At 42.9% G+C, this 25,241-nt stretch overlaps 1 protein-coding gene across 1 annotated transcript in view; it reads left to right on the top strand.

Moving 5' to 3' along the window:
• Positions 1 to 25,241, top strand: part of LOC142492267 (cadherin-23-like) — a 190,680-nt gene that overhangs the window by 152,502 nt on the left and 12,937 nt on the right. Inside the window, exons 52-66 of the mRNA XM_075594937.1 lie at positions 884 to 976; positions 1,349 to 1,459; positions 1,984 to 2,076; positions 2,445 to 2,555; positions 3,580 to 3,672; positions 4,039 to 4,149; positions 5,359 to 5,451; positions 5,816 to 5,926; positions 7,883 to 7,978; positions 11,590 to 11,664; positions 12,073 to 12,183; positions 14,862 to 14,939; positions 15,293 to 15,403; positions 21,373 to 21,444; positions 21,762 to 21,872. Coding sequence (XP_075451052.1) covers positions 884 to 976; positions 1,349 to 1,459; positions 1,984 to 2,076; positions 2,445 to 2,555; positions 3,580 to 3,672; positions 4,039 to 4,149; positions 5,359 to 5,451; positions 5,816 to 5,926; positions 7,883 to 7,978; positions 11,590 to 11,664; positions 12,073 to 12,183; positions 14,862 to 14,939; positions 15,293 to 15,403; positions 21,373 to 21,444; positions 21,762 to 21,872 — 1,470 coding nt within the window. The remainder of the gene's footprint in view (positions 1 to 883; positions 977 to 1,348; positions 1,460 to 1,983; positions 2,077 to 2,444; positions 2,556 to 3,579; positions 3,673 to 4,038; positions 4,150 to 5,358; positions 5,452 to 5,815; positions 5,927 to 7,882; positions 7,979 to 11,589; positions 11,665 to 12,072; positions 12,184 to 14,861; positions 14,940 to 15,292; positions 15,404 to 21,372; positions 21,445 to 21,761; positions 21,873 to 25,241) is intronic.

Here is a 25,241-nt window from a genome sequence, read left to right as displayed (position 1 = left end):
GGAACATTAAATTGTATTTGTTATTGTACTGCATTATTTTTGGCAACGGAGGACATGGACGGTGATGAGGATGAGGACGACCTTCATCTTGGAAACCTGGCAGAGGTGAGTGTAAGTTGTATTTATTTTATTTCTGCTTGTTAATGTTTATTTTTATTGGACAAATGCACTATTATCCATATCTGGATAATAGTAATTTTGACCATTAATGTACTGTATGTGTTAGGGGGCAGGGGAGGTGTATTTATTTCAAAGTATTTGCTGTTATGTTTTTTTGGGCACACGATTGGTATTGCAGGCCAGCGGGGACCACCAGACACCCACGGGGGACCACCCGAGGGCCCCTAGACACTCATGTGAACCCCTCGTGGACACCCACCGGCCTCTTGTATTAATTGTGTGCTTGCTAAAGCAATAACAATGATTTTTTTTATGGCTCCATTTCTTTTGTGCCAGCTTTTAGCTAGTGCAAAAATCTGGCATGCTTTTCAAGTACGATTCACTTATCACTGCTTAGGCCTCGGACATGGTCAGCGCTTATGCGCTGACCCGTGCTGAGGCGCGCTTACGCTCGGCACTTAGCATGCGTAAGCGTAAGTCTTAGCTAAATTTAAAATTTTCGCGCTTGCCGGAGCGCAAGGCCGGTCACGTGAGTGGTTCACCAAATGAGGGCGCTTAGTGCATAGCCCCTTATGTCTCTATAAAGGTCCATGGTAAAGGACCGAAATGTTTTGTGCCATTGAAATATCCATTAATATTAGAATCATTTGATCTCCTGTAACATTGAGCCCTGTATGTACACCGCACATGTGTCATGTTCTACCTCACAGTATTCAACAAATGTCTTCATAAAATGTGTCATCCGTATATCATTTTGCCTCAGCAGACAAATGCCTGGGATTCCTGTCATAAGTGGAACACAAGAGCATCCTGAACATCAAATGGCAGGAGAAAGGCAAGAACACATTGATCCGAGGTAATTCTACACATTCCTCATGTAAATGGGTCAAGATCAGATGAATATTAGCAATGCAGGCAGGGTTTTTTAATCAAAGCGCAAAAATAAAACATACAGTACCTGCACTTCAGTTATACAGTATCTAACAAAGCAAACTTAATGGCGGACCTCTTTCCTTTAGGCGCTCCACAATGTACTGTATGTACCTAATGACATGACTCACATACAAACACCAGTAACAGAATGACTATTACTGTATGGGTCTCTCCCATTGGTTACCACTGTGTTTAAAAGTAAGCAGGAGCAGGTTATGTTGATGAAGTCATGTTCTAACTTACAGTCTTTACCGACTGTTTCAAACACGTGTCATTTCATTTTTTGCCGAAACAGTCACATAACTGGGATTAATGCTCCTAAAAGTGAGACAGAGGAGGAGCATGGAAATCAAGAGAAGGCAGTAGAAGAAAATGCAGATCAGAGCACTGCCATGTTAGACGGAAGGTAATTGCTGCACTTCTGCACGTAGTGTTGAAACCAGAACATACAGTAAACAATGGATGTTCCATGTTCTACAGAATATTTTATTAAGATATGTCTATACACATCTCTCTCATGTATATGTTTTTTTTAATTTAAAGCAGCACTCCAATAACATGTACACAGTCAAAAAGGACTGTCACAAAAATAAATAAATAAATAAATAAAGCAACTGTCACTCAAAGGTCTTGCAAAAATATGAAATATAATTTATTAAAGCAATCAATGTTTCCTTCATTTACTTGGGCCTTGTATCAAGATACAAGATATAGTAAAGCACATACCCCCTCCCCATGTCTTGATAAAGGTCCGTGGTAAAGTACCAAAATGTTTTGTGCCATTGAAATATCTATTAATATTACACTTATTTGATCTCATGTAACATTGAGCCCTGTATGTACACAGCACTGTTCTGTGTCATGTTCTACCTCACAGTATTCAACAAATATCTTCATAAAATATGTAATCCGTATATCATTTTGCCTCAGCAGACAAATGCCTGGGATTCCTGTCATAATTGGAACACAAGAGGGTCCTGAACATCAAGTGGCAGGAGAAAGGCAAGAACACATTGATCCAAGGTAATTCCTGCACATTTCTCATGTAAAGGGGTCAAGATCAGATGAATATTAGCAGTGCAGTCAGGGTTTTTTAATCAAAGTGCAAAAATAAAACATACCTGCATTTCCGTTATACAGTATCTAACAAAGCAAACTTAATGGCGGACCTCTTTCCTTTAGGCGCTCCACAATGTACTGTATGTACCTAATGACATGACTCGCATACAAACACCAGTAACAGAATGACTATTACTCTAGGAGTCTATCCCATTGGTTACCACTGTGTTTAAAAGGCAGCAGGAGCAGGTTAAGTTGATGAAGTCATGTTCTAACTTACAGTCTTTACCGACTGTTTTAAACACGTGTCATTTGATTTTTTGCTGAAACAGTCATATAACTGCGATTAATGCTGGTAAAAGGGAGACAGAGGAGGAGTATGGAAATCAAGAGAAGGCAGTAGAAGAAAATGCAGATCAGAGCACTGCCGTGTTAGACGAAAGGTAATTGCTGCACTTGTCTTCTGCACGTAGTGTTGAAATCAGAACATACAGTAAACAATGGATGTTCCATGTTCTACATAGTATGATAACTATATACAAATATATTCAGGGACAATACAAGGAGCTTTCAAAAGAACTATTCATCCCACGGGCAGTACAAAGGACTCGGGCCATCCCTTAAGGTTGGAGGAAAGGAAATTTCACCAGCAACAAAGGAAAGGGTTCTTTACAGTAAGGGCAGTTAAAATGTGGAATTCATTACCCATGGAGACTGTGATGGCAGATACAATAGATTTGTTCAAAAAAAGGTTGGACATCTTTTTAGATGGGAAAGGTATACAGGGATATACCAAATAAGTATACATGGGAAGGATGTTGATCCAGGGATTAATCCAATTGCCAATTCTTGGAGTCAGAAAGGAATTAATTTTTCCCCTTAATGGGGTTTTTTGTTTGCCTTCCTCTGGATCAATAAGTAAGTATAGATATGGGATAAAGTATCTGTTGTCTAGATTTAGCATGGGTTGAACTTGATGGACGTACGTCTTTTTTCAACCTCATCTACTATGTAACTATGTAACTATGTACAGAATATTTTATTAAGATATGTCTATACACATCTCTCTCGTGTATATGTTTTTTTAATTTAAAGCAGCACTCCAATAAAATGTACACAGTCAAAAAGGACTGTCACAAAAATAAATAATAAAGCAAATGGCACACAAAGGCTTTGCAAAAATACGAAATATAATTTATTAAAGCAATCAAAGTTTCTGTCATCCACCTGGGCCCTGTATCAAGATACAAAATATAGTAAAGCACATACCCCCTCCTTATGTCTCTATATATGGTAAAGGACCGAAATGCTTTGTGCCATTGAAATATCCATTAATATTAGAATCATTTGATCTCCTATAACATTGAGCCCTGTATGTACACAGCACTGCTCTGTGTCATGTTCTATCTCACAGTATTCAACAAATGTCTTCATAAAATGTGTCATCCATATATCATTTTGCCTCAGCAGACAAATGCCTGGGATTCCTGTCATAAGTGGAACACAAGAGCATCCTGAACATCAAGTGGCAGGAGAAAGGCAAGAACACATTGATCCGAGGTAATTCTGCACATTCCTCGTGTAAATGGTCAAGATCAGCTGAATATTAGCAGTGCAGTCAGGGTTTTTGAATCAAAGTGCAAAAATAACCCATACCTGCATTTCCGTTGTACGGTATCTAACAAAGCAAACTTAATGGCGGACCTCTTTCCTTTAGGCGCTCCATAATGTACTGTATGTACCTAATGACATGACTCACATACAAACACCAGTAACAGAATGACTATTACTGTAGGAGTCTCTCCCATTGGTTATCACTGTGTTTAAAAGGCAGCAGGAGCAGGTTATGTTGATGTAGTCATGTTCTAACTTACAGTCTTTACCGACTGTTTCAAACACGTGTCATTTCATTTTTTGCCGAAACAGTCACATAACTGGGATTAGTGCTCCTAAAAGTGAGACAGAGGAGGAGCATGGAAATCAAGAGAAGGCAGTAGAAGAAAATGCAGATCAGAGCACTGCCATGTTAGACGGAAGGTAATTGCTGCACTTGTCTTCTGCACGTAGTGTTGAAACCAGAACATACAGTAAACAATGGATGTTCCATGTTCTACAGAATATTTTATTAAGATATGTCTATACACATCTCTTATAAATATATATATATATATATATATATATATATATATATATATTTATTTTTATTTTTTGTTTGTTTTTGTTTTTTTTATTTAAAGCAGCACTCCAATAACATGTACACAGTCAAAAAGGACTGTCACAAAAATAAATAAAGCAACTGTCACTCAAAGGCGTTGCAAAAATATGAAATATAATTTATTAAAGCAATCAAAGTTTCCATCATCCACCTGGACCCTGTATCAAGTATGACAGAAACCAGGGGATGGTAATAAATTCCATATATAGGGCTCCCAGGATACTGGACAGCTTCTATCCTGTTTAGGCTAGAAAGTGCAGCCTCAGAACATATGCTCTCCATCCCACAGTTTGACAGTTGCTGGAACTGAGGGATGAGGAATCCAGACCAGAGTTTGTCTGCTGCCTTATTTCTGTCACCTGTCCTGCTAGATAGAAATCAGGTATTTAAGGCTGATTTCCTGGTTCCTCTCCCCAAGAGACTGGAGGCAGGAATGCTGCTGGAAGCAGAGAGGGGAAAAGCCTCTCCCCAAACAGGTTAACTCATTCTGTTCCCTTTCTCAAATTGTAAAGATTCTTATTTTTGTTTGTTGGAAGCGGGCAAGCCGCTCCAACCCCAGTCAGGGTGAACCTTAGTTAAGTTATTGCTCAGATGAGCAGGGTTTTGTTTTGCTTGTGTTTTCTTTTGTATTCACTGTGGCAGTCTCAGTGCCTGGGACTGAATAAACCAGGCAGTAGCCTGTTTAAAGGAACAGCACGTTACGCCTCATCATTTAACCTACCCCAAAAAAAACGTTTCCCAGCAGTCCTGGACAGACGGCGGAGCCCCAGAGTAAGCCGTTTGTCACACAAGATACAAAATATAGTAAAGTACATACTGTATTGTACCCCCTCCCTATGTCTTGATAAAGGTCCATGGTAAAGGACCGAAATGTTTTGTGCCATTGAAATATCCATTAATATTAGAATCATTTGATTTCATGTAACATTGAGCCCTGTATGTACACAGCACTGTTCTGTGTCATGTTCTAGCTCACAGCATTCAACAAATGTCTTCATAAAATGTGTCATCCATATATCATTTTGCATTAGCAGACAAATGCCTGGGATTCCTGTCATAAGTGAAACACAAGAGGGTCCTGAACATCAAGTGGCAGGAGAAAGGCAAGAACACATTGATCCAAGGTAATTCTGCACATTCCTCGTGTAAATGGGTCAAGATCAGCTGAATATTAGCAGTGCAGTCAGGGTTTTTAATCAAAGTGCAAAAATAACCCATACCTGCAATTCCGTTATACAGTATCTAACAAAGCAAACTTAATGGTGGACCTCTTTCCTTTAGGCACTCCACAATGTATGTACCTAATGACATGACTCGCATACAAACACCAGTAACAGAATGACTATTACTGTATGGGTCTCTCCCATTGGTTACCACTGTGTTTAAAAGGCAGCAGGAGCAGGTTATGTTGATGAAGTCATGTTCTAACTTACAGTCTTTACCTGACTGTTTTAAGCACGTGTCATTTGATTTTTTTTGCTGAAACAGTCATATAACTGGGATTAATGCTGGTAAAAGTGAGACAGAGGAGGAACATGGAAATCAAGAGAAGGCAGGCGGAAAACATGCAGATCAGAGCACTGCCATGTTAAACAAGAGGTAATTGCTGCACTTCTCTTCTGCACATAGGGAATAAACCTGAACATACAGTAAACAATGCATGTTCCATGCTACAGCACCCTCAGTACTTTGGGGAACCACCACGTGTTGGGTCACTGGGTTTATACTGTGGGTACCAGTTATTGTATGTATCTATGATAGTATGTGTGTACAGTAAAGCTTAGTTATGTACATTGTGTGGTGTATTACTTATTACTGTATATCGGTTCCTGTGAGGGGTTATCCCGCCAACGCTGGGATCCCTCATTGGTGGAGGCGCTGCACGCAAGGAGAAAGAGCTCAGCCCAGGCTCCCAGAGGCAGAGGCTTAGGCCTCCTGTGAGCAGACATTAACAGCAGCATGCGTAGTTGCCCGCGTAGTTCCTGTAGGCATAGGGAAAGTGGGCTATATATATATATATGTATATATATATATACATACTGTGTATGTACATATTTTTTTTTAAGTAGCACTCTAATAATATATACACAAAATACCCGGCACACAGTCAAAAAGGACTGTCACATAAGTAGCTAAAGCAACTGGCACTCAAAGGTTTTGTATAAATATGAAACATAAGTTAGCAAAGCAATCAACGTTTCCGTCATCCACCCGGGCCCTATATCAAGATACAAAATATAGTAAAGCACATGCCCTCTCCCTATGTCTTGATAAAGGTCCGTGGTTTGGGGACTGAAATGTTTTCTGCCATTGAAATATCCATCAACATTAGAATCGTTTCATCTCCTGTAACATTGAACCCTGTACAGTATGTACACAGCACTGTTCTGTGTAATTTTCTTCCTCACAGTATTTAACAAATGTCTTCATAAAATGTCACATCCATACTGGATCACATGGTGGGTGAAAAAGGTGACAAAAAACCCTCCACCGTTAGGATATTGCAAATAAAAAGATCACTTGTGAGCACATTCACATATCTTAGACAGGTCTGCAACCCTGCTTTTTACAATTATCACCTAGCATACAGTGCTCCCACTGCAGCAAGGAATTCTGGGAAATGACATGCAAATGAGCACACGGTGTCACCTTTTGCCTCAAATCCATATTTACATGGAACCCTTATAAGCTAATGCTCGCTGCATTAAACAGCTTTTCAGCACAGCCTGGGTTAAGATGCAAATCCAGTAAACCTACTCACAGACAGCTGTTTCGACATGTGGGGCTCATCAGTGTGAGGCTGGTTGTTCTGGTTTGCAATTTGAAGCTGGGTACGTTTCACCACACATTAGATAAGTTATGGTGGGTGAAATAGGTGACAAAAAACTCTGTATAGCACAGGGGTGCGCTAACGTTTAGAGCTGCGCACCCCTGTCTGTTTCCTCCGGTGCTCGCCACCCCCCCCTTACCTCTTTTCCCAGCATCAAGTGACGACGCGGGTTCATGTGACATCACATGAGCCGGCGGCATCATTTGACGCCACTTTGCTATGGCAATGCGTCAAAACAACCGTCTGAATCACGGTAAGTTGAGGTTGCAAAGGCCTCGCGCGATCCCCATGCATTTAATTTCAATGCCTTGGGGAAGAGCGCAGGGCCTCTGCAACCGCCGCGCCCCCCCAGAAAAATTACGCACTGTATGAAATATATATATATATATATCATACAGTGCGTATTTTTCTGGGGGGGCGCAAACATAGGGTTTGCAAACATATGAAATATGATTTATTAAAGCAATGTACATTTCCATCATCCATCTGGGTCTTGTATCAGAATATATTAAAGCACATACCCCCTCCCTATGTCTTGATAAAGGTCCATGGTAAAGGACAGAAATGTTTTGTGCCATTGAAATATCCATCAACATTAGAATCATTTGATCTCATGTAACACTGAGCCCTGTATGTACACAGCACTGTTCTGTGTCATGTTCTATCTCACAGTATTTATCAAATGTCTTCATAAAATGTCTCATCCGTATATCATTTTGCATCAGCAAACAAATGGCCGGGACTACGGGTGTCAAAAGTAGAAGACAAGTGCGTCCTGAACATCAACTGGCAGGAGAAAGACAAGAACGCATTGATCCGAGGTAATTCCTGCACATTCCTCATGTAGACTGATCAAAATGAACTATTGGCTGTGCTGTCCAGGTTTATAATCAAAGTGCAAAAAGAAAACATACCTGCTCTTCTGCTATATATTCAAAGCAAACTTAATGTCAGACCTCTTTCCTTTAGGTGCTCCTCAGTGTATGCACTTAATGACATGGCTTCCATACAAACACCAGTAACAGAATTACTATTACTGTATTTTATTTATAAAATGTTTTACCAGGAAGTAATACATTGAGAGTTACCTCTCGTTTTCAAGTATGTCCTGGGCATAGAGTTAAGACAAATAATACATGGTTACAAATACAGTTACATAAGTGAACACGGTATACAGTACATTATATACAAGACATAGCATGCACAGTTAGAGATAATATATATTATAGGCGTATGTAACAGTTACAGACCAGATTAAAATGTGAGACAGCTTTAGTTTTGAAAGAACTTAGACTGGTGGTGGCTGTAAGAGTCTCCGGTAGATTGTTCCAGATTTGGGGTGCACGGTAAGAGAAGGAGGAGCGGTCGGATACTTCGCTGAATCTTGGGACCATGAGCAGTCTTTTGGAGTCGGATCTCAGAAGATAAGTGCTGCATGTGGTAGGGGTGAGGAGCTTGTTCAGATAGACGGGTAGCTTGCCCAGAAAGTATTTGAAGGCAAGACAGGAGAGATGAACTTTGCGCCTAGACTCTAGTGATGACCAATCTAGTTCTTTGAGCATTTCGCAGTGATGTGTGTTGTAGTTGCATTGGAGAACAAAACGGTAAATTGAATTGTACAGGGTATCAAGTTTGCTAAGGTGGTTTTGGGGTGCCGAGCCGTATACTATGTCCCCATAGTCGATAATTGGCAATAGCATCTGCTGTAGGATACACTTTCTGACCAGCAGACTTAGAGAGGATTTGTTCCTGTAAAGCAGGGGAGAGCAAACTTTTCCTGCTGTGCCCCACTTTCTTCCTTGTCCCGCTCTCTCGTGCCCACCCCCCCTATCTGGTATCCGCGTCAAATGACGCTGCGGGGTCATGTGACATCACGTCACATTACCCGCAGCGTCATTTGATGCGTGTGACATCACGTCACATGGCCCCGCGGCGCCATTTTACACCGCGTTGCCATGGATACACATCACAGCCGACTGAAGCCCGGTAAGGGAAGTGTTGCAGGGTCCTCACTCGATCCCCGGATTTTAATTTAAATGCCGTGGGGAAGAGCGCAGCGCCTATACAACCAACCGCGCCCCCCCGTTTGTGCACCCCTGTTGTAAAGTACACCTAGTTTTGCATATGTTTTGAATGTCAGGGTATGAATGTGCATCCCAAATGTTAAATGAGAGTCAAACCATATGCCCAAGTATTTAAAACTAGTAACAGGAGTTAGGGTGGTATTAGCGTTGGTTCTGATCTGGAGCTCAGTCATTGGAAGCTTTAAAAATGTAGCCTTGGTCCCAAATACCATTGTTACAGTCTTGTCAGTATTTAAAACTGTTTGTTTTGGAAAATACAATTTTCAAGTCTCAAAAAGTCAGACTGAAGTATGTGTTCAAGGTCGGAGAGGCTAGGACTGTGTGCATATAAGATTGTGTCATCTGCATACATGTGTATTGAGGCTTCCTTACAAGCTGTGGGAAGATCATTGATGAACACTGAGAAGAGTAGGAGCCCCAGAACAGAGCCTTGTGGGACACCAAATGTGATATCCAAGGGGTTGGAGTTAGAGCCTGAGATAGACACATGTTGGGATCTACCTGATAGGTAGGACTGAAACCAGTTTAAAGCATGCTTCCCTATTCCAGAGCACTAGAGTTTGTTACACAAGATAATATGATCAACAGTATCAAAAGCCTTTGCAAAATCTTGGAATATTGCACCAGTGAGTTGTCCCAGTTCCATTCCACACTGGATTTAATTGCAATCTTTTAGCAGGGTAGTTACGGTGAAGTGTTTGGGGCGAAAGCTAGATTGGAATTGGCTAGGGAAATTTGTCTTGGTATAGTAATCGCTTAATTGGGAGTGAACACATTTTTCCATGACTTTGGATAGTATTGGGAGAAGAGAGATTGGCCTGTATTTTGAGACAGTATTTTTGTCCCCACTTTTAAAGATTCAGACAACTCTGGCAGTTTTCCAGGTCTAGGGCTACGGCCCCGCTCCCTCAGTCAGCGCGCCCGCACTGCATGCAGGCAGCGTGCTGAGAGGCACAGACCGCTATCTGCGGTCTGTAGGGAGCGGGAGCAGCGGCCGTGGTTTGAGCGGAGGGGGGCGTGGTTTGAGCGGATTGACCCGCTACTCCCCCCCTCCCTCCACGGGCTCGGTCTCCCGGGCTGCAGGAGGGAGCTGCTGCGGGCTGCTGGAAGGTAAGCAGCTCCCGCTCCCTCCCCCTTCCCCCACAAATGCCCTCCTCACACATGCTGATACACACACACACACCACCCCCTACCTTGAGGAGGAAGCTCTCTGACAGCTCCCGCCCCCGCCGCTGATAGGCTCATCAGCACACCACGTGACGCGTCACCGCTCAGGATCACAATTTTCTTGCATCCCCTGGCGGCTGACGCATCACAGTGCGTTGTGAGCCGTGCAGCGAGGGGGGACTGGGACCGGCTCAAGAAGGATACCCCTGCTGGTGAGGAATGCGCACGCAGCCGCGCGTGCCGCCGAACGCAGGGGGACCAAAGCCTAAGGCTACCCTTATAGTGACGGCGACAGTGACGTTAGGCTGCGGTCGTTGGAAAAATCAAATTGAGATGACTTCCAGTGATCACGACAAAGCTGACGCGCTGTCGCACCATCACATCGCACTTACTATAAGCACATGTGACGGCGGCAATGCATTTGTTTTGACGCACTGTCGCTTGCACTATAAGCGCAGCCTTAGGGATATGGCCTGCAGACAGAATAGAGTTGACTATGAAAGCAGTTGGTTTGGCAATGGCTGGAGCACCAAGTCTTAGGAACTTAGATTACAGTAAGGCAGGTCCACATTGGCTGCTTTAGTTTTAATTTGAGGAGGGCTTGTGTAATCGCCTCTTCGGATACTGGGACAAATTGAAAATTGCGAGCTGTGTTGGGAGAGGGTGGGGCTTTAGGGGTACTCACAGACTGAGGTTCATGTTTGTGGTTTGGGTTGCGTTTCGCTAATAAGCTACAGTAGTAGCACACCACACAAAGTAATCATTGAATGCATTTGCGTGTGCGCGTGTGTGTGTGTGTGTGTAGCACTCTAAAAATATCTACACAAATTACCTGGTACACAGTCAAAAAGGACTGTCACAAAAATAGCTAAGCTTACATTCAAAGGTAATATGAAATATGATTTATTAAAGCAATGTACATTTCCATTATCTATCTGGGTCTTGTATCAAGATACAAAATATTGTAAAGCCCATACCCCCTCCCTATGTCTTGATAAAGGTCCCAGGTAGAGGACCTAAATGTTTCCTGCCATTGAAATATCTATCAGCATTAGAATATTTTCATCTCATGTAACATTGAACCCTGTATGTACACAGCACTGCTGTGTGCCATGTTCTACCTCACAGTATTCAACAAATGTCTTCATAAAATGTGTCATCCATATATCATTTTGCATTAGCAAACAAATGGCCGGGACTACGGTTGTCAAAAGTGGAACACAAGTGCGTCCTGAACATCAAGTGGCAGGAGAAAGGCAAGAACACACTGACCTGACGTCATTCCTGCACATTCCTCATGTAGACTAATCAAAATGAACTGAATATTGGCTGTGCTGTCCAGGTTTATAACCAAAGTGCAAAAAGAAAACTTACCTGCGCTTCCATTATATGTAACAGAGCAAACTTAATGTCGGACCTGTTTCCTTTAGGCGCTCCTCAGTGTATGCACTTGTATGACTCCCATTCAAACACCAGTTTTACTATTACTATTACACTATTTACTATTACAGAATGACTATTACTGTATTGGTCTCTCCCATTGGTTACTGCTGTTTATATTTATAACACAGCAGGAGCACGTTACGTTGATGAAGTCATGTTCTATCTTACAGTCTTTATTTATTTATTTTAACACGTGTCATTTTATTTTTTTGCCGGAACAGTCACATAACTGGGATTATTGCTGGTGAAAGTGAGACAGAGGAAGAGCATGGAAATCAAGAGACGGCAGGAGGAAAACATGCAGATCAGAGCACTGCCATGTTAAAGAAGAGGTAATTGCTGCACTTGTCTACTGCACATAGGGTTGAAACCTGAAAATACAGTAAAGTTTAGTAAACTATGGATATTCCATGTTCTACAGAATCTTTTATTAAGTTCTGTCTGCCTGTCTGTCTTTGTCTGTCTATCTGTATACAGTAGATACAGTAGTATATATATTTTTTTCAAGTGTCACTCTGATAACATGTGCTCAAAGTAGCCAGTACACAGCCAAAAAGGACTTTCACAAAAATAGATAAAGCAACTGACATTCAAATGTTTAGCAAAAATATGAAATATCATTTATTAAATCAATCAACGTTTCCGTCATTCACCTGCTCTATCTTGATAAAGTTCCCAGATAGATGACCGAAACCTTTATTGCTTTAATCAATTATATTTCATATTTTTGCTTCATTTATTTTTATGTATGTGTGTGTGTACAGACTGATCTCCCGGAGTCCAGGACTAGAGTTATGACTGGGGTCCCCTCCCCCCGTGATGGTGTTCTTGCGAGCCCCCTTCGCCTCATTTCAAACCTTGCGAGCCCCCTCTATTTCCCCCCTCTACTATGTATTTCTCTCCCCTCCGTCTCACTCCATCTCTTTCTCACTCACCCTTTCTCACCCTCCCCCCCTCCATCAATTAACCCACTCTCACTCAATCCCTCCACGCCTGGCATGTATTTCTCTCCCCGGCGTCTCACTCTTACTTCCTCTTTTCCTCACTCGCTCCCTCACCCCCTCTCTTCTCTCACTCTCCCCCTCCCCCCTCTGTCAATTACCCCACTCTCACTCAATTCCCCTCCTTACTCATTCTCTCCCCACCTCACACAATCCCCCCCACAAAATACATATCAAAAAATCCCTACCCCACAAATACATGCAAAAACGCCTACCCCCCAAATACACATAAACCTTCCCAAACCCCAAATACATACAAACATCCCACCCCAAATACATATAAAAAAACACCCTCAAAATACATATAAACAAAAACACCCCACAAATACATATATGAAAAACCACCCCCAAATACAATTAATAAAAAACCCACCCCCAAATACATATAGAAAAAAACACCTCCCAAATACTGTACATATAAAAAACACCCCCCAAATACACACAAACCCCCCAACCCCCAAATATATAGATAATCTCTCCCCACCCCCGAAATACATATGTATATATACAGTGTTCAACATACCGATACATTTGCACGCCCCGGGCGAGTGGATATAACATAGTGGCGAGCTCCTATTGGCCCAAGCAGCACACGTGTGGTACTAGGTGGCGAGTAGATTTTTTTGTTCGGCGAGTAGATTTTTTGGTGATTTGTCGACCACTGTATATATATATATATATATACAGCTCAACCCCGTTATAACGCGGTCCTTGGGGTCCACAACCCCAAGACCGCGTTACAACCGGGGTCGTGTTAAAATTTCACTGGCAACAGCTCTCGAGCCTCCTCATTACAGATTTAATTTTCCTCCATTTTGCTGCCTTACCAGTGCTCTCCTCTTCCTGCTGTCCCCACGTGCTCATATCTCTCTGCTCGTCGCGTGCCATCGTCTTTTTTTTCAAACATTCAATTCAATGCTTTATTGACTACCAGACATAGACACACAATTAAACATTAATACATTTTGTACAAAACACATGAAGGGATTGAACTCGGGACCTTCTGATACCAATGCCTTGCCTCTTACCTCTACACCATAGAGAGATGTGGAACTTGGGTGGACCGGGGAGGGGGGGGTGGGATGTAGAGTGGGGGGACATTTGTCTGTGTGTGTGTGTGTGTATCCCACTGTTGATCTATCATTGCTGCTGGCACATGTCCCCCCCAACCGCCCCCCCCCTGCTGGCACAAACACACCCCCTCCCTTAGTAACCACCCCCCCTTCAACTTTTTGCTGGACAGCTGAGGAAACTTGGAATGTCCATAACATAACTTGGGAGGTGAGTTACATTGGAAGCTCAAAATAGTTGTGTTGACCTACAAATCTGCAGCAGAATGTCCAGTGAAAGTTTTGTTGTGCTACGTGGTGCCGTTTCTGAGATTTCGATGCTTCTGACATACAAACAAACGGAATCCAACTTAGAATTATAGTATAGATTTCTATAATGCTTAGAATGGCTCCATCTTCGCTGCGGCATTTGTATACGTTAATTACTAGGCCAGCATAGAGACCACTTTTGCCAACGCACCTTGCATGAGGAAACCTCATAAACCTGAAGTGTTTGGCATCATTGAATTCGTCTCATTGCAACTGTTACAACTATCTATTTGTTATTCTTGTGAATTGCTGTGAGGCCCAGGGCATTTAACATTTAATAAATGTACACACTTTTTGGAATAACTTCTTTACCTCAACCTTTGGTATTTGCTGATCCCCCTCAGGAATCTAATTTATTAAAGCAATTTACATTTCTATCATGAACCTGGCCCTATATCAAGATACAAAATATAGTAAAGCACATACCCTCTCCCTAAGTCTTGATAAAGGTCCGTGGTAGAGGACCCAAATGTTTTGTGCAATTGAAATATCCATCGTTATTAGAATCATTTGATCTCATGTAACATTGAGCCCTGTATGTACACAGCACTGTTCTGTGTCATGTTCTATCTCACTGTATTCAACAAATGTCTTCATAAAATGTGTCATCCATATATCATTTTGCATCAGCAAAAAAGTGTCCGGGACTACGGTTGTCAGAAGTAGAAGACAAGTGGCAGGAGAAAGACAAGAACACCGTGATCCAAGGTAATTCTGCACATTCCTCATGTAGATGGGTCAAAATGAACTGAATATTGGCTGTGCTGTCCAGGTTTTTAATCAAACTGCAATAAGAAAACTTACCTGAGCTTCCATTATATGTAACAAAGCAAACTTACTGCGAACCTCTTTCCTTTAGGCGCTCCTCAGTGTATGCACTTAATGACATGACTCCCATACAAACACCAGTAACAGAATGACTATTACTGTATTGGTGTCTCCCATTGGTTACTTCTGTTTATAATGCAGCAGGAGTATGTTAAGTTGATGAAGTCATGTTCTATCATACAGTCTTTACCGACTGTTTCAAACACGTGTGATTTCATTTTTTCCCGGAACAGTCAAATAACTGGGATTATTGCTGGTCAAAGTGAGACAGAGGAGGAACATGGAAATCAAGAGACGACGCGAGGAAAACATGCAGATCAGAGCACTGCCATGTTAAACAAGAGGTAATTGCTGCACTTGTCTTCTGCACATAAGGTTCAAACTTGAACATACTGTACAGTAAACAATGTTTGTTGCCTGTTCTACATAATAGTTTATTAAGATATGACCAAACACATTGATTTATCGATTGTGTGTGTGTGTGTGTGTGTGTGTGTGTGTGTGTGTATCTATATATATATTTCTTTGTTTAAGTGTCACTCTGATAACATGAACACAAAATTACCCGGTACCCGGTCAGAAAGGACTTCCACAAAAATAGGTAACGCATCTGGCACTCAAGGGTTTGGCAAACATATAAAATAGAATTTATTAAAGGAAATCTCTCCAACAGGAGACAGGAGCGGAGCACAGCCGTAAAGCAAAAGAGGACAGCTAAGGTGGTGACTAAAAAAGTATATTGAACAACAGTATGCTGCTGATGGATCCTCTAACGTTTCAGCCCTCAGGCCTTTGACAAAGGCCTGAGGGCTGAAACGTTAGAGGATCCATCAGCAGCATACTGTTGTTCAATATACTTTTTTAGTCACCACCTTAGCTGTCCTCTTTTGCTTTACGGCTGTGCTCCGCTCCTGTCTCCTGTTGGAGAGATTTCCTGTACTTCATTGCCGGATAGCACGCCGGGCGGCTGCAGCGTTCTTGGATGACATCACCGCCGGTCATGTGACCGCCCTCCGCGACGGTGCAGTTGCGGGAGGGTTGGCGGTGCAACGCGGTTCATTTGGAGACAGTCTGCATAACAGTGAGTTGTACCAGAGCAATACATGTGGTGCCCAAGGCTGGGCCAGTTGCAAAGAGAGAGTACATATACCATTTGACACTGTGTTCTTACTTACCTCATGACAGCAATTATACATACGCAGCAGCGGCTGCTATGCCATTTTCTGATGCACCTGATGGGTTAACTCTGTTTACCTGATTTAACTCTAGAATTTATTAAAGCAATCAACATTTCCATCATCCACCTGGTCCCTGTATCAAGATACAAAATATAGTAAAGCACATAGCCCAATATCGTGATAATGGTCCCAGGTAGAGAACCGAAATGTTTATTGCTTAATAAATAATATTTCATATTTTTTCAAAACCTTTGAGTGTCAGGTGCTTCATTTGTATTCATTTTTCTGGTGTCTACCCCAGCCAACCTCATACCCTTCCTCCTCTCTCCCTTTCTCCTGTGCCCTTTGGAATGCACACTCCCTTTCTAACAAGTTCCTCTCTGTGCATGACTTTGTTTTCTCTCACTCTCTGCTCCTCTTTGCTGAGACTTGGCTCACTCAGTCTGACTCTGCTCTGGAAACTGACCTCTCTGATGGTGCAAGAAGTGGATGGATCGATGGGACTGGCGCTCCAAAGTAAAAAAAATAGTGGAAACTCACCAGCGTTTGAAAAAATAAAATCAATGTATTAAACTACATAAAAAAGAAGGAAAAAACAGAACCAAACTCCTCCTCCCACGCACAAAAATATCATAATAATAATAATAATTATTATTATTATATGCAGTTGGGGGAGGAAGATACAATTTATACCTCCCCCAAGAACATATAGACAACCGGTGTCACTTAGTAATCATGACATAAAAAAACACACAAAAAAACAGCACATAGTAAAGACAGAGACAAAGAAGACAAAAAGTGAAAAACAAAAACTGAATTGGAGATCAATATGATGAAAAATTAATTAAACAAGAATTGATTAAATAATAAAGATATGTAGTGAATCAAAATATAAGTAAAAATATACATATATATATAGATCCCTAACTAAATGAAAAATGTGTTATATATTATAAAAACACATATCAACGTATGGAACCTCATTGTTTAGAGCAGCTGTGCGCAAACTGGGGGGCACAAGATTATTCAGGGGGTGTGGCGGTTGCAGGGGTCCCACGCTCTTCCCCCAAGATCGCGTGAGGCCTCTGCAACTTCACTTACCTTCTCTTCGGCCACGTGTCGCCAAATGATGCCACTGGGTCATGTGACATCATGTTGGCATGGCGATGTGACGTCACGTGACCCTGCGACGTCCTTTGAGGCCGGGAGCCGGAGAGGAGGTAAGGAAGGGGGGGCGCGAGCAGGCATGGAAGCAGGAGGGGGGCGCGGGGCACGAAAGATTGCGCAGTGCTGGTTTAGAGAATGAAATCTAATAACATGATGAGTTAAAGTCAAATATAATACAGAAATAACTATATGGTTAATGATCCATATTGTGGATATATATTGATTGTATATTTGTTAAAGCAATATCAAACAACAAAAACATATAAATAGTAACCAAACAATAATTATTTTATATGAATAAAGTTAATGATAATAACATGTAATTAGAGATACAAATAGGAGCACAGATACATTAGTGATTAGTAGAATTTAGATTCAGAGAGTGAGTTCACATAATGTAACAACCGATAATCCAAGCAGATAGATACATCCCAAGTCATGTTAAATTGTATCCAAAGAGCTAGTTCAAGTGAATCTATAAAACAAATGAATTAATCAATGAGGTGGTAAGAAAGATGATAAATATAACATAAAGGGATATATAATATGGAGATTTAGATTATAGAAAATGCTTTAAATCCCATTCAGTATTTAAACCCTTTGGTATCAAAGTATCTAATGTAAAAATTTTATAGGCCTCTCTTTGATACAAAAGAAAAGTCCTATTGCCCCTTGTAGATGTTGTCTAACGTTCTCTATGGCTATGTATTTAAAGTTGTTCAGGCTGCCAAATTGGCAAACGCTGAAATGTTTGGACACAGGATGTGTCTGGTCTATTTTGGGGTATCAGTCTCATGTGTTCTAACACTCTCTCTTTGAAAGGTCTAGTGGTTAGACCTATATACCTCAAAATACATCCACAGATAAGCCCGCAAGAGTCCGCTTAGCCCGCAAGAAAGCGAAATCCCCTGTGTGCCCTGAGGTCCCTACTCCTGCATTTATGGCCCAGTAACGGGACTAATTCCAGCACTTCACCAGTGCCACTGTCACATATGGCACACCTGTGAGCACGTGACCTGTATATGTGACAAGCATTAATACGCAGCTATCTAGATGACCCTCTTTTAACCTTTCTCAAAGGTCCTTCGAATGGCTAATATTTTCCCTCTCTTCCCCCACACCCTAATATTTCCCCTCACTGTCCCAATATACCATCTGTCAGACAGCACACTCGACTTATATATGTGACAAGGGTTAAAAGACACAGCTAACTAGCTGATTCAGCTTCACCTCTGCACAGGTCCTCGAATTAATTTATCTATTTATAAAATATTTTACCAGGAAGTAATACATTGAGAGTTACCTCTCGTTTTCAAGTATGTCCTGGGCACAGAGTATTGAATAGTTTTTACCCTCACTCTGTCACAGTATCTATCTTTAACCCGCTGCCTCCACCATAGAAATATCAAAAATATTAATTTGCAGAGTTTCTGGTCTCTGTTAACTTAACTTAACTTGGACAGCCCCCCATATTCGGGGCCCTCCACCACCACAACCACCACCACACACCCCCTTCCTCCCCTCCTCCCCCCCTCTCTCTCTCTCCCCCCCCTCTTCCTTCTTCCTGTCTCTATGCACTAAACACACAAAAATCTATTATAGCAAAATGTGTCCGAAAAGGTAAATTACTCTCTACAAAGCGTGCAACAGTTCAACCAGAGCCAAAAGTATTACTTATTAAAGTTTAGATGTAATTAACAAAAAATACGGTGCTCAGGTTACAGAAAAAGATTATTACAAGAAACATACAGTACAGTATCAAATAAATGCAGACAGTTTAATCAAAATAAGAAAGATAAACAAAGAATTCCTATACGTTACCACTAAACATGTATAAGGTTTCTTCCTCACAAAGGCCTTGAGTTGAAAAGTATGAGACTTAACGTATCTTGTTGACATCAGACACTCCCTTGGTTGAAATCTAATTTTCCAGTCACACATGCAAACTTTTATGCCAAGAACCTTTTACATTGAAGCACACATAAAACACACCCCTTTCATCAATCAACCCCCAACTTCAGTTTTGCTTTTAAACTTTTGCGAATATAGAGACATGCTTATAACTTTACTAGCTATTGTGCCCGGCTTCGCCCGGTCCCCACCCCCCCCCTTCCGGCTGATGGCACATCTTGGTGTCCGGGGGTCCCACTGGGGCGGTGGGGAGGTGCCCGGGGGTCTTCTCTCAGGGAGGGGGGTGTCCTGATATCTCTCTGGGGTGGGGGGGTGTATCCGGGGGTCTCTCTGGGGCAGGGGGAGGTCCTGTCCCTCTGTCTACCACGTCCCTCCAATTCTCCCAGTCGGAGCTAGCTGAACCGGGGCTTCACCCAGTCCCCTGTCCCCCGCTGGCGGCACATGTTGGTGTCCGGGGGTCTCTCTGGGGCAGGTGGAGGTGGCCGGGGGTCCCTCAGGGACAGGTGGGGTGTCCAGGGGTCTCTCAGGGACGGGGGGTTGTTCAGGTTTCTCTCTGGGGCAAGGGAGAGTATATGGGGGTCTCTCTGGGGTGGGGGGGACCCATCCCTCCATCCACCACCCCCGTCCCTCCATCCACCACGTCCCTCCCGTTCCCTCAGTCCTTTCGGTTTCACTGCGAGTCTCGAGGCAGAGTGAGCTGAACTGGGGCTTTGCCTGGTCCCCGCTCCCCCCTCCCCCTGCTGGCGGCACATATTGGTGTCCGGAGGTCTCTCTGGTGTGGGTGGTGTCTGGGGGTCTCTCAAGGACAACGGGGTGTCTGGGTGTCTCTATGGGGCGGAGGGGGGTGTATCCGGGGGTCTCTCAGGGGCGGAGGGTGTCCGGGGGTCTCTCAGGGACAAGGGGGGTGTCCGGGTGCCTCTCTGGGGCAGAGGGGGTTGTATCTGGGGGTCTCTCTGCGGTAGGGGGGGTCCCATCCCTCCCTCCACCACCCCTGTCCCTCCATCCACCATGTCCCTCCCATTCCCCCAGTCCCTTCGGTTTCACTGCCGAGTCTCCATGCGGAGCGAGCTGAACCAGGGAGTGAGAGCAGAGAGATGTGGAACTGGGGTGGACCGGGGAGGGGGGTGGGATGTAGAGCGGGGGGACATTTGTCTGTGTGTGTGTGTCCCGCTGTTGATCTATCGTCGCTGCTGGCACATGTCACCCCCAAAAGCTGGCACAAACATGCCCCCTCCCTTAGTAACCACACACACCCCTCCACCGCAACTTTTTGCTGGACAGCTGAGGGAAACTTGGAATGTCCATAACATAACTTGGGAGGTGAGTTAAATTGGAAGCTCAAAATAGTTGTGTTGACCTACAAATCCACAGCAGAATGTCCAGTGAAAGTTTTGTTGTGCTACGTGGTGCCGTTTCTGAGATTTCGAAGCTTCTGACATACAAACAAACGGAATCCAGCTTAGCATTATAGTATAGATTTCTATAATGCTTAGAATGGTTCCATCTTCACTGCGGCGTTTTTATACTCTAATTACTAGGCCAGCCAAGAGACCACTTTTGCCAACGCACCTTATCGTTTTGAATGAGGAAACCTCATAAACCTGTAGTGTTTGGCATCATTGCATTCGTCTCATTGCAACTGTTACAACTATCTATTTGTTATTCTTGTGAATTGCTGTGAGGCCCAGGGCATTTCCCATTTAATAAATGTACACACTTTTTGGAATAACTTCTTTACCCCAACCTTTGGTATTTGCTGATCCCCCTCAGGAATCTAATTTATTAAAGCAATTTACATTTCTATCATGAACCTGGGCCCTATATCAAGATACAAAATATAGTAAAGCACATACCCTCTTGCTATGTCTTGATAAAGGTTCGTGGTAGAGGACCCAAATGTTGTGTGCAATTGAAATATCCATCGTCATTAGAATCATTTGATCTCATGTAACATTGAACCCTGTATGTACACAGCACTGCTCTGTGCCATGTTCTACCTCACAGTATTCAACAAATGTCTTCATAAAATGTCTCATCCGTATATCATTTTGCATCAGCAGAAAAATAACCAAGACTACTGTCAAAAGTGGAACAAAAGAGCATCGTGAACATCAGGTGGCAGGAGAAAGGTAAGAACACACTGACCTGACGTAATTCCTGCACATTCCTCATGTACACGGGTCAAAATGATCTGAATATTGGCTGTGCTGTCCAGGTTTATAATCAAACTGTAATAAGAAAACTTACCTGCGCTGTGTATGCACTTAATGACATGACTCCCATACAAACACCAGTAGCAGAATGACTATTACTGTATTGGTGTCTCCCATTGGTTACTACAGTTTATAATGCAGCAGGAGTATGTTAAGTTGATGAAGTCATGTTCTATCATACAATCTTTACCAACTGTTTCAAACATGTGTGATTTCATTTTTTCCCGGAACAGTCACATAACTGGGATTATTGCTGGTCAAAGTGAGACAGAGGAGGAACATGGAAATCAAGAGACGGCAGGAGGAAAACATGCAGATCAGAGCACTGCCATGTTAAACAAGAGGTAATTGCTGCACTTGTCTTCTGCACATAAGGTTCAAACTTGAACATACTGTACAGTAAACAATGTTTGTTGCCTGTTCTACATAATAGTTTATTAAGATATGACCAAACACATTGATTTATCGATTGTGTGTGTGTATCTATATATATATTTCTTTGTTTAAGTGTCACTCTGATAACATGAACACAAAATTACCCGGTACCCGGTAAGAAAGGACTTCCACAAAAATAGATAACGCATCTGGCACTCAAGGGTTTGGCAAACATATAAAATAGGATTTATTAAAGCAATGAACATTTCCATCATCCACCTGGTCCCTGTATCAAGATACAAAATATAGTAAAGCACATAGCCCTATATCTTGAAAATGGTCCCAGGTAGAGAACCGAAATGTTTATTGCTTAATAAATTATATTTCATATTTTTGCAAAACCTTTGAGTGTCAGGTGCTTCATTTGTATTCATTTTTCTGGTGTCTACCCCATCCAACCTCATACCCTTCCTCCTCTCTCCCTTTCTCCTGTGCCCTTTGGAATGCACACTCCCTTTCTAACAAGTTCCTCTCTGTGCATGACTTTGTTTTCTCTCACTCTCTGCTCCTCTTTGCTGAGACTTGGCTCACTCAGTCTGACTCTGCTCTGGAAACTGACCTCTCTGATGGTGCAAGAAGTGGACGGATCGATGGGACTGGCGCTCCAAAGTAAAAAAAATAGTGGAAACTCACCAGCGTTTGAAAAAATAAAATCAATGTATTAAACTACATAAAAAAGAAGGAAAAAACAGAACCAAACTCCTCCTCCCACGCACAAAAATATCATAATAATAATAATTATTATTATTATATGCACTTGGGGAGGAAGATACAATTTATACCTCCCCCAAGAACATATAGACAACTGGTGTCACTTAGTAATCATGACATAAAAAAACACACACAAAATCAGCATGTAAATAACATAATTTGTCTTACAATTTATTTATTTTTAAACAAACAAATACATTTGCCAATAAAGAAGGGACACAAGTATTTTGTATTTTGCCATTTATAAATTGTAATTGTTTTTCCCTCCTTTGAGGCTCACACTGTCCAGCTTTTCTTTCCTCTCCCTGTCCATGTGGCAGTCATCTATCGCCCACCTACCTCTACTCATCCCCCTTCTGTCTTTCTCTCTCACTTTGAATCCTGGCTGTCTTACTTTCTCTCCTCAGCCTCCCCTGTTCTTCTCCTTGGGGACTTCAACTGCCACATTGAGGACCCCTCTCTCCTTTGGGCTTCCCAATTTCTCTATCTAACCATTTCTTTTAGTCTTCAATAGCGGACTGCACCCACAAGGATGGCCACTACCTAGATCTGGTTTTCACTAAAAACTTATCTCTCTCTGACATCTCCATTTCCCCTTTTCCTCTCTGACCATCACCTCATCTCATTAACTCTCTCACTTCTCCCCTTCTCCACCTCCATCTACCCCTCGTTTCTGCAGAGACCTGTGCTTTATTAACCGACCAGCTTTTTATTCCACTTTACGCTCCTCCGTCTCCTCTCTCCATTCTGCTCCAGACCCTGACAACCTGGTCAGGAACTACAACTCTGCCCTATCCTCCTCTCTTGATCTACATGCCCCGCTTTCTCTCTGCCGTTCTTGCCCTTCTAACCCAAGACCATGGCTAAATTCCCACACGTGCGTGCTGCGTTCCTCACACTCTCGCAGACTACCTTCACTAAAAATCTATGCTATCCTGGTTCAAGCTAAACAAAACTACTTTTCTTCACAAATCAACACGCACAAGTCTAATCCATGCCGACTCTTCTCTGTCTTTGACTCCCTTCTCAGACCACCCTCTGCTGCATGTTCTGCTTCCTCCATCTCTCCTCAGGACTTTGCCAACTACTTCAAGGAAAAGGTGGAATCCATACGCCAGGACATCCGCTCTGTATCCCCCTCCTATCCTACACCTCTTCCTAATTCTCCTCCTGCCTTCCTTGACTCTTTTTCCACTGTCTCGGAGGAGGATGTGTTGTTGCTGATCTCCTCTTCTCCCTCTACCACCTGCCCTCTTCACCCCATTCCCTCACATCTCCTAAAACCTCTTGCTCATACTATAATCCCTACGCTCACATACATTTTTAACTCCTCCCTCTACTCTAGTACCTTTCCCTCTTTCTTCAAACATGCAACAGTTATTCCATTACTCAAAAAAACCCTGCCTGTCTTTCTAACTATCGGCCTGTCTCCCGCCTGCCTTTTGCCTCTAAACTCCTTGAATGTCTTGTATTCTCTGGCTTGCTCCATTTTCTCAACATCTGTTCTCTCCTAGACCCTCTACAATCTGGCTTCCGCACTGCTCACTCCACTGAAACAGCTCTCACTAAAATAACTAATTACCTCCATGCTGCCAAAGACAGAGATCATTACACCCTGCTTATACTGTATTACTTGACCTCTCTGCAGCATTTGATACTGTGGGCCACCCTCTTCACATTCTCCATACTCTTGGCATTCGTAACAAAGCTCTATCCTGGATCTCCTCTTACCTCTCCCATCGTATTTTCAGTGTCTCTTTTGCTAACACCTCCTCCTCCTGCATTGATCTTTCTGTGAGGGTACTCAGGGCTGGGACCTGTGACCTCTTCTCTTTTTTCTTTTTACACACTCTCTCTAGGTCAGCGGTGCGCAAACTGGGGAGCGCGCCCTCCAGGGGAGGGGCGGGAGAATTTCTAGGGTCGGTGCGGCGGTTACAGAGGCCCCGGACTCTTCCTCACAGCATTTAAATTAAATGCCGGGGGAGGCATGAGGCCTCTGTAACTCACTTACCTGCTGCCAGCTGAGTCTTCAGAGACGCGCTGCCAAATGACGTGGTGGGCTACGTGACGTCACATGGCCCGCAACGTCATTTGACGCCAAGCCATGGAGAGGGGGGGTGCGAATGCTGCGGCTCCCGGCAAGGGTTCAAATATCACCTCTATGCTGATGACACAAATTTACTTTTCTACCCCTGATCTTACACCTGCTGTTCAGACTAAAGTTTCTGAATGTCTCTCTGCTATACCATCCTGGATGGCCCTCTGCCAACTTAAATTTAACATGGCAAAAACAGAGCTCCTCATATTTCTTCCCAAACCTGGCCTTACTACCTCCTTCCACATTACTGTTGGAAGTACTATCAGTCACCCAGTAGCCCAAGCACGCTGCCTAGGGGTCAAACTCGACTCCTCTCTCACTTTCTCCTCTCACATTCAAAAGGTAGCTAAAACCTGCCGTTTTTTCCTCCGCAATATTACCAAGATGCACCCTTTCCTCTGTTGCTCGACAACAAAAACTCTGACACACACCCTCATTCTCTCCCGTCTCGACTACTGTAACCTCCTGC

The sequence above is a fragment of the Ascaphus truei genome, chromosome 4, assembly GCF_040206685.1.
Source record: "Ascaphus truei isolate aAscTru1 chromosome 4, aAscTru1.hap1, whole genome shotgun sequence".
Lineage (NCBI taxonomy): Eukaryota > Metazoa > Chordata > Amphibia > Anura > Ascaphidae > Ascaphus > Ascaphus truei.
This window is presented reverse-complemented; position numbering and strand designations above follow the sequence as displayed.